Below are 15,372 nucleotides of genomic sequence, written 5' to 3'. Positions count from 1 at the left end.
TTTTGGCTCGAGATATGTTAGGGGAAGAACTCATGGGCTTAATTGGTAGTACAAAGACCCGATTACCATACCCAAAATGCAAATTATAGCTGAAGTGTTAACTCGTCTCTTGTATGTTCTTGTCGGGAAAAAATGCTAAATAATTTTCCAATTTTCACTCATGCACGAATCACTCATTTAAGTATTAAGGCTTTTAGTCAAGACAGGGTATATCTACTCTTTCTCGACCAAACGGTAGCTTTTCACAAACAACAAACAAGTCAAGATGTTGGTCGATATAGAGACACACCCATCATCACAGCGAATGACAACTTTCTCAAGGGAAAGCAGCTGGATTCATAAATTTATTCAGCTAGTGTCTACACATCTTCATTTTAGGTTTAACGATCACACTGTAAATGCCATGGGTTGTTTTGTATCGCGTAATAACAGAATCGAAATTGTAGTCTCAGTTGCTGAGGCAACATCGACTTCAAGAATCAGAGACATTCCGCTATCACACGAACAAAAATGCATTTTAAGAGAATTTTGGCAGCTCATTGAGCCCATTAAGAGCGTCATAGGGAAGAAAGTGTTTGGACGGTAAGTGTTTTAAATACTCGCTATCTCTGGTTTGTTGTGTTTCATTTCCTAAAAAAAAAAAGACTGTAGAGTCTCGAGTTGACAGTAGCTTTTTTATGAAAATATCATACCACAATTAGGATTGGAATCGTTTAAAATGGAGAAAAAGAGGAAACAGTATGCTGATCCTAATTGGATGTCATGCTACACGTGAAAGTTGCTAACTTAAACATGCTGAATCCAGTGGTACAATTCCTTGGTATATAGGAAGGTCTTAGCGCGATTATTCTTAATGACTTCCATGTTTTTTTATTCTTCGTTCCTCATTTGTTACCAATAGATTTTACCTTTATTTTTTGTTGCATGATGATCGAAACCTCAATTTCGATGGATGATATCCTAAATAATGCGTTTGAAGTGTCAGTAAACACTAAAAATTTGTTGTTCAGTCGGTGCATGGTATCGATAAAACACAGCGTTGAAGATTTTGTTCGAACTAAGAAGTTAATGTACATCATTTTCTATTTTCAAATTTAAGTTATATTTGAATAACATGTAATTTTCTTTTTTCTTCACGCGACCCCACAAGCTTGTATTTCCAACAGCCGAAATGCGTGCACCTTTCAAACTCTTTTTTTTTTTGTATAACATTTACAGACGTTCACCAAAAATAGATTTATATTTCAAGTGTGTTTATGTGTGTTATTTTTCATGTCAATAAGTCACCATTGTGTCTTTGGAACCATATTGTTTTGCAGAAAAAATTCGTTCCCAACTGCAACATTCAAGCATTTATATAAATCATTTGAAAAATGAGAAGGAAAAAGGAGCATTTCCTGGGGAACTAAGAACAATTATTTACAAGTTTACGGATAGGATCGGTAGCTGTTTATAATTGCTGACATATTTTTTACTGCCTAAATCATCTATGAGCTGATCAGGTTCAGAATAATTTTCACATTTGTGAGAAAGAGGGTTAGTCATCGCATAGATAGAAATGAATTTCCAAATGCAAAAAACCTAAAATATAACGGGAAAACTTTCGCAACTGCTAGCGATGTTTATGAATTGTTGATGACTATTGTTGTCTAAAGAATTTGCAGACTTATCATAACGTGTTTAATGTCCTTTAAAAGGTGCCACCTGTCGTTTGCGTATTTCCTATTGTATAAAGAGTTAAGCTACGTCTTAAGTAGAGCAATACTTGAACAAGTCGCTAGGGAACGAGCCCCGGTTTCAAAGAAGAACCCCAGAAATGAAAACAATCAACAGTTAAGTAGACCGTGAAAAAGTTTTCTCAAGCCTTTCCGTGCGCAAACGCGAAAGCACCAGCGCTTCTGCGTGTTTTGCCAGTTTTCTTACCAATCGGGTCATTATTTTGCGCAAATTGACTTTCAAATGCAAACGCATGCGCACTACCCTTGTGATAGCATAGCTCTATTGAGGATGTGAATGGAGATTCATAACTGAGAAGCTGTGTCTTGTTATGAGTATTTCTCAGTGTCTTGATTTTTTTGCATAACTTGCAAAATAGGAGTAAAGTCTATATCTAAAGTAAACGTAAGTCGAATTTCCATTATTCAGAGTAAATAATGATGTCCGTGAATGGTTTTGTTTCAGACTTTTTGAGTCCAACCCAAGAATTCAAGACATATTTCCCGCCTTTAAGAGTTTGAAACTTGAAGCCGTAATCAACTCTCGATCTCTGTATCTTCACGTCAGACGAGTCATGACTGCGCTGGAAAATGCTATTTTTTCTTTAAACGACGCAGAGGTTTTCATCGAGTATTTAATGAATCTTGGAGAAAGACATAAAGCATGGCCCGTGAGGCTGGAACATTTCGATGTATGTATCCTATTATGCCAATCAATGTTACCTTGAGGTACATATTGTCGTATAGCGCTGTATTGTGATGTAAACTGCAGTAGCGGGAAGTATAGTGCTATCTAGAGGTACATATTGTTGTGTAGCGCTTTATAGTATTATAAACTGCAGTAGCGGGATATATAGTGCTATCTAAGGGTACATATTGTTGATTAGGATGCATCAAATATTTTTGCTTGCGCGCAATTGTTTTAAACGCAGATGAATATCCCTCAACTAAAACTAGGGGATGTTCAGTCACGATATTCCCCAATTTGCAAACCTTACGTCTACCACGATAGGTCTTCGTCTCAAACTCAATTCAATTAAGTAAGCTGTTCATAAAGACTTTTTCACGAAAAGCGCTGTATAGTTATAAAAACTGCATTACACGGATGTACAATGTATCAAAGAACGTTTAGCGTAGTATGGTGCTGTGTATAGATTTAAACTGCATTTTACGGATTTAAAGTGCTACTCAGGGGTACAATGTTGTATTGTGCTGTGCAATGATAAATGTTGAAGGATGCATAATGCCATTGAAGGGAGGGGGGAGAGGGTCATATAGGCGTGCGTATTCGAGGAGTTTATTCTACGATGTAAGGGGACATGGAGTCCAATAATCGACGGAACGTGTTTGCTTATAATGAATCTCTCTAGTTGTTATCGACTGCCTCTATGGAAGTACCATAGTAATTTATTCTTTGTTACTTATTGTTTTATCAAAACTCTTTCCAAGGGTCTTCTCTGTATCTACATCCAAGATGACGGGTACCAACTCTGTGGAGTCTGTGGATTGGTCTGCCGTCATCTTGGATTCGCGATGTAGGTGGACCCCAGGCGAGAGTTTGACCCATTCCCAATCAGATGATAGAAGAAGCCTTTATTTGGACATTAAAGGATTCGTTTCCAACAAAATGCACCGATTATGTCGCTGAGACTTGGAGAGAGCTCTTTCGCTTTATAACCGCTACAATGATGAGAGGACTGAGGAGAGCAAACACTGGCAAATGAGACTTTAAAGTGAGAGAACCTGTGGACTGGGAATGAGTCGAAAGGAAAACTGAGATTTTACTAGAGATGACGTTAAGAGGACACCATCCTTAAGTGGACAAAATAAGCAAGATAACTAATACTCATTCATTTGAACTGTCAGTAAACATTAAAATTTGTTTTTTAGTCGGTAGTGACCATAGTATCGATGAAACACAGCGTTAGAGATTTTTTTTATTTAGAAGTTATAGTATATAGAAATTTCTCTTTTTAAATTCAAGTTATATTAAGATGGCATGTAATTTTCATTTTTTCTTCACGCGACCCCACAAGCTTGTAGCTTCAAATATTATTTTGTATAAAGAAAGATCATCTATCTATCTATCTAGAGATAGATATCTCTTTGAGAAGCGTTGAAAAATCTATTGTTGTCTAAATTGTTCCACTGAAGTAGAGCAGTAAATTCAACTATGTCCACCAGCCGAACTGCGTCCACCTTTCAAACTCAATTTGTTTGTTTTTTAGGACTTCTAAAGACGCTCGCCCAAAAATAGATCTATATTTCAAGTGTGTTTATTTTTTTCCTTTTATCATGTCAATAGGTCACCATTGTGTCTTTGAAGCCCAAATTAATTGCAGGAAAAATCCTTCCCCAGATGTGACATTCAAACATTTATATATATCATTTGAAAAATGAAAAGGAAAAACGAGCATTTCCTGAGGAACTGAGAACAATTATTTACAAGTTTACAAAAAGGGATCAGTAGCTGTTTATATTTGCTGACATATTTTTTGTCTGAATCACCTCTGAGCTGATCAGGTTCAGAATAATTGTCATATTTGTGAGAAAGGGGGTTAGTCATCGTACAGATAGAAACGACTTTTCCAAATGTAAAAAACTCAAATATAACGCGTAACCTTTCGCAACTGCTACCGACGTTTATGAATAATTAATGACTATTGTTTCCCAAAGAATTTGCCGAGTTATCATAACGTGTTTAATATCCTTTAAAATGTGCCACCTGTTGTTTTTCTATTTCCTGTTGTATAAAGAGTTAAGTTACATCTTAACCAGAGAAGTACTTGAATGAGTCGCTAAAAACAGAGTTCCGGTTTTAAAGAAGAACCCGACAAAATGAAAACAATCAACAATTAAGTAGACCGCGAAAAACGTTTTCTCAGGCCTTTTCGTGCGCAAACGCGCACTACCTTCGTGATAGCATAGTTCTACTGAGGATGAGGATGGAGATTCACAACTGTGTAGCTGTGGCTCGTTGTGGGTATTGCTCAGTGCCTTGATTTCTTTGCATAACTGGCAAAATGGGAGTAAAATGCATTATCTAAAGTAACGTAAGTCGAATTTCCATTATTCAGAGTTAATAATGATGTCCGTGAATGATTTTGTTTCAGACTTTTTGAGTCCAACCCAAGAATTCAAGACATATTTCCCGCCTTTAAGAGTTTGAAACTTGAAGCCGTAATCAACTCTCTATCTCTGTATCTTCACGTCAGACGAGTCATAACTGCGCTGGAAAATGTGTTTTCTGAAAACGACGCAGAGGTTTTCATCGAGTATTTAATAAACTTTGGAGAAAGACATGAAGCATAGCCCGTGAGGCCAAAACATTTCGTTGTAGGTATTCTATTATGCCGATCAAGCCTACTTAGAGGTACATGAAATGTTGTAAAGCGCTGTATAGTGATGTAAACTGCAGAAGAGGGTAGTATAGTGCTATTAAGGGATATATATTGTTTTGTAGCGCTGTATAGTGATGTAAACTGCAGGAGAGGGAAGTATAGTGCTATCTAGTGGTGCATATTGTTGGTTATGATTCATCAAATATTTTTGATCGCACGAGATTGGTCTTAACGTAGCAAGTGACTGAATATCCCCCAGCTAAAGCTGGGTGATACCCGAGAATATCGCCTAAGCGATATTCCCCAATTTGTAAACCTTAAACTGCACTTATTTTCGGGCCAAATTGGAGAAATTGTTTATAAAGCGCTGTATGGTGATGTAAAATTCAGTAGAGGGAAGCACAGTGCTAACTGGGGGTACATATCGTTGTAAAGCGCTGCATTTATGGTGCCACTCAGGGGTATAATGTTGCATGGTGCTGTATAATGATAAAAGTCAAAGTAGAGGGATGCATAATGCCATTGAAGGGAGGGAGAGAGGGGCATATAAGCGTGCGTATTCGAGGAGTTTATTCTACGATGTAAGGAGACATGGAGTCCAATAATCGACGGAACATGTTTGCTTATAATGAATCTCCCAGGCTGTTATCGACTACCTTCTAGGAAGTTTCGCAGTAAGCTATCTTTTCCTAATTATTGTTTCGTCAAAACTCTTTCCCAGGGTCTTCTCTGCGTCTAGAGATGACGGCTACCGACTCTGTGGAGTTTGTGGATTGGTCTGCCGCCATTCTGGATTCGGTGAACCCTGGGCGAGAGTTTGACCCATTCTCAATCAGATGATAGAAGAGGCCTTACTTTGGACATTAAAGGACTCGTTTCCAACAAAATGCACTGATTATGTCGCCGAGACTTGGAGGAAGCTGTTCCGCTTTATAACTGCAACTGTGATGAGAAGACTGAGGAGAGAAAACACTGGCACGTGAGACTTTAAAGTGAGAGACCCTGTGGACTGAGAATCAGTCGAAAGGAAAACAGAGATTTTACCAGAGATGACGTTAAGTGGACACCATCCCAAAGTGGACAAAATAAGCACGATAACAACTACCCTGGGGGAGTAAGTATAGGAAATCGTATGAACGCGAGTGCATTTCGTGATTTATGGGCACGAGTGATGTTTTGAAAGTTCTCAAAATTGCACGAGCCGTAGGCGAGTGCAATTTGAGAACTTTCAAAACATCACGAGTGACCATAAATCACGAAATGCACGAGCAGGTTCATACGATTTTTTATTTATTATATTCTCGACAAAATTACTCCATCGGTGTTTCCATGGCAACTTCTCCGTATTGCACTCTATAACCTCTATTGCACTCTATAACCTATTTATGCATTCATCATTGACCAATCAGAAACGCGATATTTTGTTGAGTATATAATAAAGAGGTATATGAGTTGTAAGAAGCCTGAGGTTGCGCAAGGATTGGGGCGAATGAAAACTGAAAGAGACAGGCGGATAGTCGCATCTATTGAAGCGCTCAGAAGAAAAATGTTAAGGGAGATGACCAAAGTGCGCGTAAAGATGGGATAAAGGAAAAGTACTTTAAAGAAAGGAAAGAACGAACAAAAGGAATCAGAAAAAAAGGGAAGCGCAAATGTGAAAAGGTGCAAAAACTTGTGTGAGGAAAAAGGTTAAAAAGGGGCACACATGTAACAGCATAAACAGGTCCGTCAGCGTTCAAAACCGCGTGAGAATATGGAGAACGATAGACAGTGGAAGAGATACAATTGAAGAATCGACGCGCGTTTGTTAAGTGGGTGGAGGCTCGAAACATGGAATGTTAGTAAACTGTCAGCTGCATAGATTATCAACTTAGCGCGCGCCGGTCAAAACAAGCATTGAAGTTCCCATAGGATCTGTTCTCTCTGCATCTCACGTGAATCCTTAGAATATGGAGACAGACAATAAAAATCAACGCAGTTTTTGTATTTTTTACACTGTATATTTCTCCTACGCAAAGAAGTGAAAAAATAAGTACAATAGCAACTGCATTAAATTGTCCAAGGCTTTAAGTAAAATAAGCGCTAAACGGAGACACTAAAATGAACCCATTTACTCTCAAGACTCATCATAATTTAAATTCTCCTCACGGTATTAATACACCGACAGACATGATGTCAATAACAATTTGAGAAAATCTAAACTGGAGGATAATTTTATGCTAGAAACGTAATGTTACATCGAATTCCTGGAATGAAGCAACAATGAGAAACATATTCTTATCAGTTGGGAGAATTTTTCTTTTGAACCTGGGAGTTCATGAGTTAATTAATATAAACCAAGGTAACTGAACAACTATCTTCAACTGTAAATAAAAATAGCATCAAAACACTTCACGCTAAATAAACTGACATTATACAAAGCACATTTAGTTAAAACTGCTCCAGCTTGTTTTTAAAATTCTACGTTACATCCTATTCAACCATGCAAGGTTAATTATTACATTCTATACCAGCATATACCAATGATAGTTGCGAAAATCTGCAAAATTAAGATTGATTTTACAAAACTTTCTTGTAAAACAGCTGTGATACACTATACCTTTTGTTTGACCACGTAACGGGTTCTAATTACAAAAGCACCCTTTGAATATCTAACTATAAATTCTTACACCTAAAAAGACATTCTCAGACACCTTCAAATTGTACTAAGGTAAATTTAAAGCAATGAAAAAAGTTTGAAAGGGGAATTTTCAAAAATTGAAAGATTTCTTCTGAAGTCCTGAGCCTTTTCAATTTAGGACTAGAGTTACATTTATTCATGAACCTTTTCACCAAAATAATTCCCATTGAGGATTACATGGCTTACTTTAACTACTTCTTTAATTTATTGGCGTAAATATTTTCCTACAGGAAAGAACAAGTTCCATGTCACATACATCAAAAGTCACAGCTATGGGAACTTCAGCAACAGTGAACTGTACGTCGCTGTTTCCTTCTTTAGATTACACGGACAATTTTTAACCTCTCTGTCGTGGTTCTTTAAAACGAACGGATAAGTGTTTGATAAAATAGACTAAAATTAAAAAAAAAATTAAAAACAGGGTTATAGCCAGCTTTTTGACTTGATGTGGGCCTGTTACCTAGGAAATTTCAATTTTTGTTTCAACATTTGCAAGAGTTATACTATAAAAGTCAAGCGGACGAAAAACAATCGTAGGCCGGGCCTACAGGACTAGAGGCTGGCTACACCCCTAAAAGTAGTTCTAATGTCTCTAACATATGGTCGGTAAATTAAATAACATCATCTCTGATGTCCATAATGTTCGCTTTGTAAAATGTATTCTATATACAAGGCTAAAAGGTTAAAAAATTAAAAAATGTTTAAACCAAACGTTTTCGGCTGTTTGCCATCATCAGGGTTAAAAAAGAGATGACCGTCCACACGTACATATATATCTTATGTAATTACCGATTCCCATCGGGAATTACATTAATTTTTTAACCTTTTAGCCTTGTATATAGAATACATCATCTCTGATGTTTACTTCCTCAAATTAAGCTTATAATGGCAATCTTGGCAGTGATAGAATTAGACTGCATTAAAATGGATTGGAAAAAAGTTGAAAATGATAATCAATTTTTTGTAAAAATAATGGCGAATTGTAACAAGTAATTTATGATGTACAAAACCATCTAAGATCAATTCATATATGGTTGCAAATTTTGCAAATCAAATTTTTGGAAATAAAAATTCGCCAACTTTTTCAAATGACGAAATGTTTCTTTGCTTAGGAAAGCGTAGAGCATAAAGGTAATTAAAACCCGTTGGACAAGCTCCTGGTTATGTAAAAGAAAAAAAAAACCTTTAAATTGTTTTCCATACAACTGATTATAATACAGGAATAGAGCTTAGTGTCATTTTGACGAAAACGAAAACCTCGTAATTGCCTTCAACTACTGTAGGCCTTCATAACCGAAGCCTTCTTACATTTCGTACTCTTTACGAGCATTTAAATTTTTAAATGTAACAAAAACAGACAATTCCACAAATCAAAATATATTGAAATAGTTCCTTTTTTATTTCTTCACCAAAGTAGAGTTACACATCTCAAGTTCCAGTTAGCGAAAAAGTAAAAAGTAATGAAAAATAGCCAAAACTTGTAAAAATTGAGAAACATTTAAACCCTCCAAGTTCCTGCGTCATTCTTTTTGAAATGAAAAAAAGTGTTCATTAATGTGATTTTGTATTGAAATTTTCTCTTTCCTTCACCATGAAGTCGAGAGTGACGTCATCTCCAATCAGCAAAAAGGGCGCCCAGTATTTGATGTCGCGGAACTGGTCTGATTCTCTGAGGCTTTTCATGGCCAGGTTCAGTGACTCACTTGCAGGTTTACCTTCTGCAAGGTGTTGATAAAAGCATTTCATGAACTCGAGAGTAGCCTCGTCCGAAATCGCCCACAGGGACACCACAACAGACCGAGCTCCAGCCCCCATAAAAGCGCGCGCAATGCCAACCACACCTTCAGCCTTGATCTCGCCCCGACCACTGTGGCAGCAGCTAAGCACAACAAGTTTGGCGCGAAGTTGAACATTCAATACATCTCCAATTGTTAAAATGTAATCCTCCTCCGTTAGCACAGTAGATGTTCGGTGTGGGTTAGGTGTAAGAGCAATTTCGCCAGTTTCCATACATCCGTGTGCCGCAAAGTGAACTAAGGAAACGGAACTGATTCTTTTCAACACCTCACGTTTCGTGGCGTGTCTGCCAGTGATTGGCGTGATATTCAAAATTTTTCCGGTCATTTCTACTTCTTCTTTAGCACACGGAAGCGGCGCAAAAAAAATTTTCTCCCCCTTCCCATTAGTAACCTCGGCTAAACACGGTTCTCCTACAAGTAACGCACCACTGCTTTTGTGATAATCATCTGGGCAATCGGCAATGAGTCTAAGACTTGTTAACGATGGAGCGAGTCGGATTCTGAATGATTCACAGAGGTATTTAGAATTACCATCCTTCAATGCAGCGTAAGGAGCAAGCCACAGGGGTCCATCGGGAATAATGACTAGCTCGTCCCCTTGAACCAGGTCAGCCACTGGCTTCATAACGGTATCATACAAAGTGCGCAAGCATTCGTTTTGTTCGATGGGAGGTTGAGGGTTGTCTTCTTTAGTTTTCTCATCCACTTTTGAACTGCTCTTCCTCAAAGCATCCAAAGATCGATTCTCGCATCTCACAATAGAACGAACACCAAGTTGTGTATAGACACCGAGCATGAACGACTCAAAGGACTGGCTAGCTACACTATTCTCTGAAACAAAACCTTTGAGTTTACTTTGTCTTAACATAACTTCTTTTCCTACGGACATAACCCAAAGATTGACATCAGTTTCGTCCACTGCCTGAAAGACGGTGTTTGATCGAACGTTTGTTAAAATTGAAAAAAAACGTTTCATCCCAATTGATGAAGACTTAGCAGTGACTGCTAAATCTTCGTCGCCTGTCTTGTGCTGACTTATGCCACCACAAAAACTGGATTCCATGAGATCGGCCAGAGCTTGAGCTCGTCCTTTCTCAGCAACAAATAAGGCTTTATCTATATTACCCTGTTTTACGAGAACTCTCCACAAACCCGTATACGCAATTGTATACCGATTTCGAAAATCAACTTTCCACTCATCTTTAGATTTTAGAAGTACTCTCAAGGAATTGAATAAGTTTATGCTAGCTTGGTAATGTTCAACGGCTTTTGGCAGTCCACCCTGAAACTCAAAAACCCATCCTAATGAACGGTAGACCGTTGCCTCCAAGCATTTGTCTTCGACCTCTTTAGCAATTTTAAGCCCTAGGTTGTGGTACTCTATGGCTTTTTTGAAATCACCCAGATCGTAATAAGCATTTCCAAGATTGCCATAAGTGGTACCCTCACCATGCTTGTCTCCTACTTCTTTAGCTATTTTAAGACATAGGTTGTGGTACTCTATGGCTTTTTTGAAATCACCCAGACTGCGATAAGCAGTGCCAAGATTGCCATAAGCCTTACCCTCCCTTTGCTTGACTCCTAGTTCTTTAGTTATTGTAAGATCTAGGTTGTGGTACTCAATGGCTTTTCGGAAATCACCCAGAAAGTGGTAAGCTTGGCCAAGACTACCATAAGCAACACCCTCCCTATTCTTGTCTCCTACTTCTTCAGCTATTTTGAGATGTAGGTTGTGGTACTCTATGGTTTTTTTAAAATCACCCAGACTGAGATAAGCAGTGCCAAGATTGCCATAAGCTTTACCCTGCCCACGCTTGTCTCCTACTTCTTTAGCTATTTTAAGATGTAGGTTGTGGTACTCTATGGCTTCTTTGAAATCACCCAGACTGTAATAACCATCGCCAAGATTGCCATAAGCAATACCCTCCCCATGCTTGTCTCCTACTTCTTTAGCTATTTTAAGATGTAGGTTGTGGTACTCTATGGCTTTTTTGAAATCACCCAGACTGTGATAAGCAGTGCCAAGACTGCCATACGTTTTACCCTCCCCATGCTTGTCTCCTACTTTTTTAGCTATTTTAAGACATGGATTTTGGTACTCTATGGCTTTTTTGAAATCACCCAGACTGCAATAAGTATTGCCAAGATTGCCATAGGCTTTACCCATCCCATGCTTGTCTCCTACTTCTTTAGCTATTTTAAGATATAGGTTGTGGTACTTTATGGCTTTTTTTAAATCACCCAGAGAGTCATAAGCATTGCCAAGATTGCCATAAGCTTTACCCATCCCATGCTTGTCTCCTACTTCTTTAGCTATTTTAAGATCTAGGTTGTGGTACTCTATGGCTTTTTTTAAATCACTCTGACGGAAATAAGCAATGCCAAGATTTCCATAAGCCTTACCCTCCCCACGCTTGTCCCCTACTTCTTTAGTTATTTTAAGAAATAGGTTGTGATACTCCATGGCTTTCTTGAAATCACCTTGACAGCCATAAGCACAGCCAAGATTGCAATAAGCCTTACCCTCCTCATGCTTGTCTCCTACTTCTTGAGATATTTTAAGATGTAGGTTGTGGTACTCTATGGCTTTTTTGAAATCACCCAAATGGAAATAAGCATTGCCAAGATTGCCATAAGCATCACCCTCCCCATGCTTGTCTCCTACTTCTTTAGCTATTTTAAGATATAGGTTGTAGAAGTTTATGACTTTCTTGACATCACCTGAACTTGCACTACCGTGGTCATGACTAATAGGATCTTTTTCCTCCATGGACTTATCTCCCATTTCTCTGACAGACTGAAGTCTTAATGATAACAAGATTTTATTGTTTTTGTTAATCTTATTTATGTTAAGGGTTAAAAATGTGGAAAAAACAAAAACGATTATTTTTTTGATCGTATTGGTATGTAATAGTTCATTTTCAGTTGTGTACTTGGTTGCCAAGCCTCTGAGCAAGAGTGATGGCTAAGGGTGACCTTGTTATTATAAAAAATATGGCTGCTTTTCAAATGCAAATTACTTTGTTACTGTCACTAGAAACTAGTCTCTATCACAACAAGATCACCTTCAGTAGGTTAAAGGCAAGAAAATCTGCATAATATGTAAACATTACCAAGCTTTTTGATCTGCTTCTTTTAGAGAGATCATCTACCCATGTACCAAGTGTAAACTGGGTGAGTATTAGTCTTCTAACCCTTTAACTCCCTTGATCAGTGACCAAGAGAGAATTTCTCCTTTCAATAGCAATACAATATCAATCAGATAAGTGTTGAGAATAAAGGAAAGTATCAATTTTATTTTCTCCCTTAAAATGTCAAACTGTGGAAATTATTTCCATTATACCCACAGTTAAAAACTAGAGATTCCTTCAAAGGATACAGCTAATCCGTTATCACACCAAGTGATTGCTTCTTCAAATCTCTTCAGTTCAACACAGGCACTGGCTCCTGTAGGCAACAGCACAAAGAAGCATATTATTACCGTAGCTCAATTCTAAGAAAAGAACCATTGAACCATTGAAAGTTAAATCATTACAGACCAGAAGAAAAAAAAAAATTAAAAAAAACAAAGAAACTAAATGGAAAAGAATAAACAGGCCTTAATAGATTTAGTTAGATTTATTTAGCTTTAGACAACTGAAACTTCTAGGAACATTTAAATTGGGACCGACAATTCCCACAAAAACACTAAGATGTAATTATAAATAGAATATAAGACATGCAATATGAATACGGAAAAATGAGACCAGTTTTTTAAAATTTTATAATGGTACATTTTTTTAGTAAATCTTTTTAGAACTAGGTTATTGATATTAATACTAGTTTCCCTTTAGTTTGAGTTAACATATTTGATTTACTCAATCAGCTGATAACTGATTCCTAAGAAGTGACTCACCAAGAATAAGAGTTTATGCATGCTGTCCATTTAGTTACATTATTATTACTTGTATTATTAATAGCACTTGAAGTTGAGCTATACTTGACAAATGAGGAAAGTTTTCTTACAGTTTTGAGTGAAGTTAGGTCCTGATCTTTACTTCTTTTCAAAACAGCTGGATAGTGACTAAACATATCTGACACCATGTACTTCACATTGAGTTCTTCATCCAGCTCAAAATAATATTATCATCATAATTAATGAAAAGTCATGGCGTAGCAGTCAAGAGCTGAATTCAAATGTACATCAGGGTGTTCTCGACCTCTTAATTCAAGTCTATTGAGACAAGATTTAACTTCATTGAACCTTTAAGAGTGTTGAGTTCTTCTTTTTTATTATCATTACAGCACAACTAACATATCTATTACCTCTCACAATTGCCTTAAGGAAAGTTGGATTTAACTCAATGGCTGCTTCTACATCCCTTAATGAATCCTGGTGATTTCCTGTTTTTACAATAAAATTAATATCTCTGATTAGCCATACATGTAGCAAACCAACCACCATTACAATAATTTTGGGAAAAACTTGTGATGCTCATTGATATCTGGAGTAAGAGGTTACTTTTTTTGTATATTTGAGAGCTAGCTAGCAAGGGCAAGATAAGATGAATATTTTTCCAGGCATGCATTCAAAATTATCACCTTTCTCAGAAAACTACCATTGACAGCCCAATAGCTTCAAAAGAGAAAAAATGTATATTAAAGCTCTCATTATCTTACCAAGTTTAAAATGTGCAATAGCCCTGTTGTTGTAAAGTTTGGCATTCAGTTCTTTTGCATCGGAGTTCATTTTAATTCCTTCGGTGTAAAAATGAATAGCATTGATGAAATCTCCTTTCTTAAAGGCCTCATTACCCTTATTCCTATAAGCATCAGCTGTGGCTGCAAAAAAATAAAAAATAATTTGTGTCAAAGTCTGTGGTTGTAGTTAATAATTATTAGTGTATACACAGAGCTGCCAAGATCTGAAGATTTAAAATCTGAAGATCTTTCCCTTTATGCCAGATGCCAATTTTGCACCTGCCTGACTTGACCCATCCCCTGAAAACCTTAGATGATGTGTGCAGTCCCCTCCTCCCCCTTCACAAGACAGACCCCACTCAGTAAACTCTTGAGAGACTTTTTTGGTTGAAAGCTTAATCAAGCAGACTCAATAGCTGTTGTGGTTGTTGTTTAGGAGAAAGTGTAATCCCTACTTTGAAACAGTCTTAGTGCAATCAAGAAAATTAAGATAAGAACCCTTAAAGATTAACAAAAAGCCAAATAACATTGGATATGGGAAATCTGGAGTTCAAATGTTATGTTTCTGTATGGAACTGATGCGAATCCTCTTTTATCTTGAAGGTTTGATGACTCATATGGGAGACCCAGAGTCTTGCTCTGTGTATGTGAGACTCCCTGATAATCAGAGAGAGTTAGCATAATTATAAATGTAGAAGAGTCTACTACTTTTTATACATTTAGACAGTTGCTAAGTCAATAAGATCCAAATATTAAAATCATAAAAACCAAAAGCAATATTACTTATAGACAAATAGCGGTGATATAAATGATAAGAATAATGATAAAGAAAATAAGATCAATAGTTATGACAATGCTGATAATGTGGGTGACAATCATGATGATGATGATGATGATCATGCTTAAGCATCACTTAATTTGAAGCAAATCCCAGGGCATTTGAACTTTTGGAGATTAGTTTCCTCAAATTCCCCTCCCCTCCCCCTCTTTCTCTCCTCCCCACCCAAAAAAAATTTTAATCAAATGCCCCACCCAATTTCTATGTAAAAAGCAAAATTAGCAACCATAACTTTCAACACACTGAGCAAGCTTTAAAACCTAAACCCTAAAGACTTTTTTCTTCTGTCTGAGCAATTTGTAAGTAAAAGTGCACTATT

At 37.1% G+C, this 15,372-nt stretch overlaps 2 protein-coding genes across 6 annotated transcripts in view; one reads left to right on the top strand and one right to left on the bottom strand.

Moving 5' to 3' along the window:
- Positions 1-103: 103 nt before the first annotated feature.
- LOC149034823 (globin-5-like) lies at positions 104-3,904 on the top strand. 2 transcript variants are annotated; one of them, XM_089193637.1, is made up of 3 exons: positions 104-582; positions 2,182-2,407; positions 3,165-3,904. In XM_089193637.1, exons 1-3 carry the CDS (start codon positions 266-268, stop codon positions 3,252-3,254), a joined length of 633 nt encoding a protein of 210 aa, XP_089049763.1. In that variant the 5' UTR covers positions 104-265; the 3' UTR covers positions 3,255-3,904. The 2 variants fall into 2 exon arrangements, with proteins under 2 accessions (XP_089049763.1, XP_089049764.1); XM_089193638.1 differs by having other exon boundaries at positions 2,182-2,444.
- Positions 3,905-7,034: 3,130 nt separating this feature from the next.
- LOC149034816 (uncharacterized) overlaps positions 7,035-15,372 on the bottom strand; it is a 96,652-nt gene continuing 88,314 nt past the window's right edge. For all 4 annotated transcript variants that reach the window (XM_089193624.1, XM_089193623.1, XM_089193622.1 and 1 more), the window contains 4 exons: positions 14,195-14,356; positions 13,841-13,918; positions 12,915-12,982; positions 7,035-12,374 (listed from right to left, as the gene is read on the bottom strand). In XM_089193624.1, the coding sequence (XP_089049750.1) occupies positions 9,288-12,374; positions 12,915-12,982; positions 13,841-13,918; positions 14,195-14,356 (3,395 nt within the window). In that variant the 3' untranslated portion in view covers positions 7,035-9,287. The remainder of the gene's footprint in view (positions 12,375-12,914; positions 12,983-13,840; positions 13,919-14,194; positions 14,357-15,372) is intronic.

The sequence above is a fragment of the Pocillopora damicornis genome, chromosome 14 (genome assembly GCF_964200805.1).
Source record: "Pocillopora damicornis chromosome 14, jaPocDami1.2, whole genome shotgun sequence".
Lineage (NCBI taxonomy): Eukaryota > Metazoa > Cnidaria > Anthozoa > Scleractinia > Pocilloporidae > Pocillopora > Pocillopora damicornis.
Note: the sequence above shows the minus strand (reverse complement) of the source record. Positions and strands in the feature narration are given on the sequence as shown.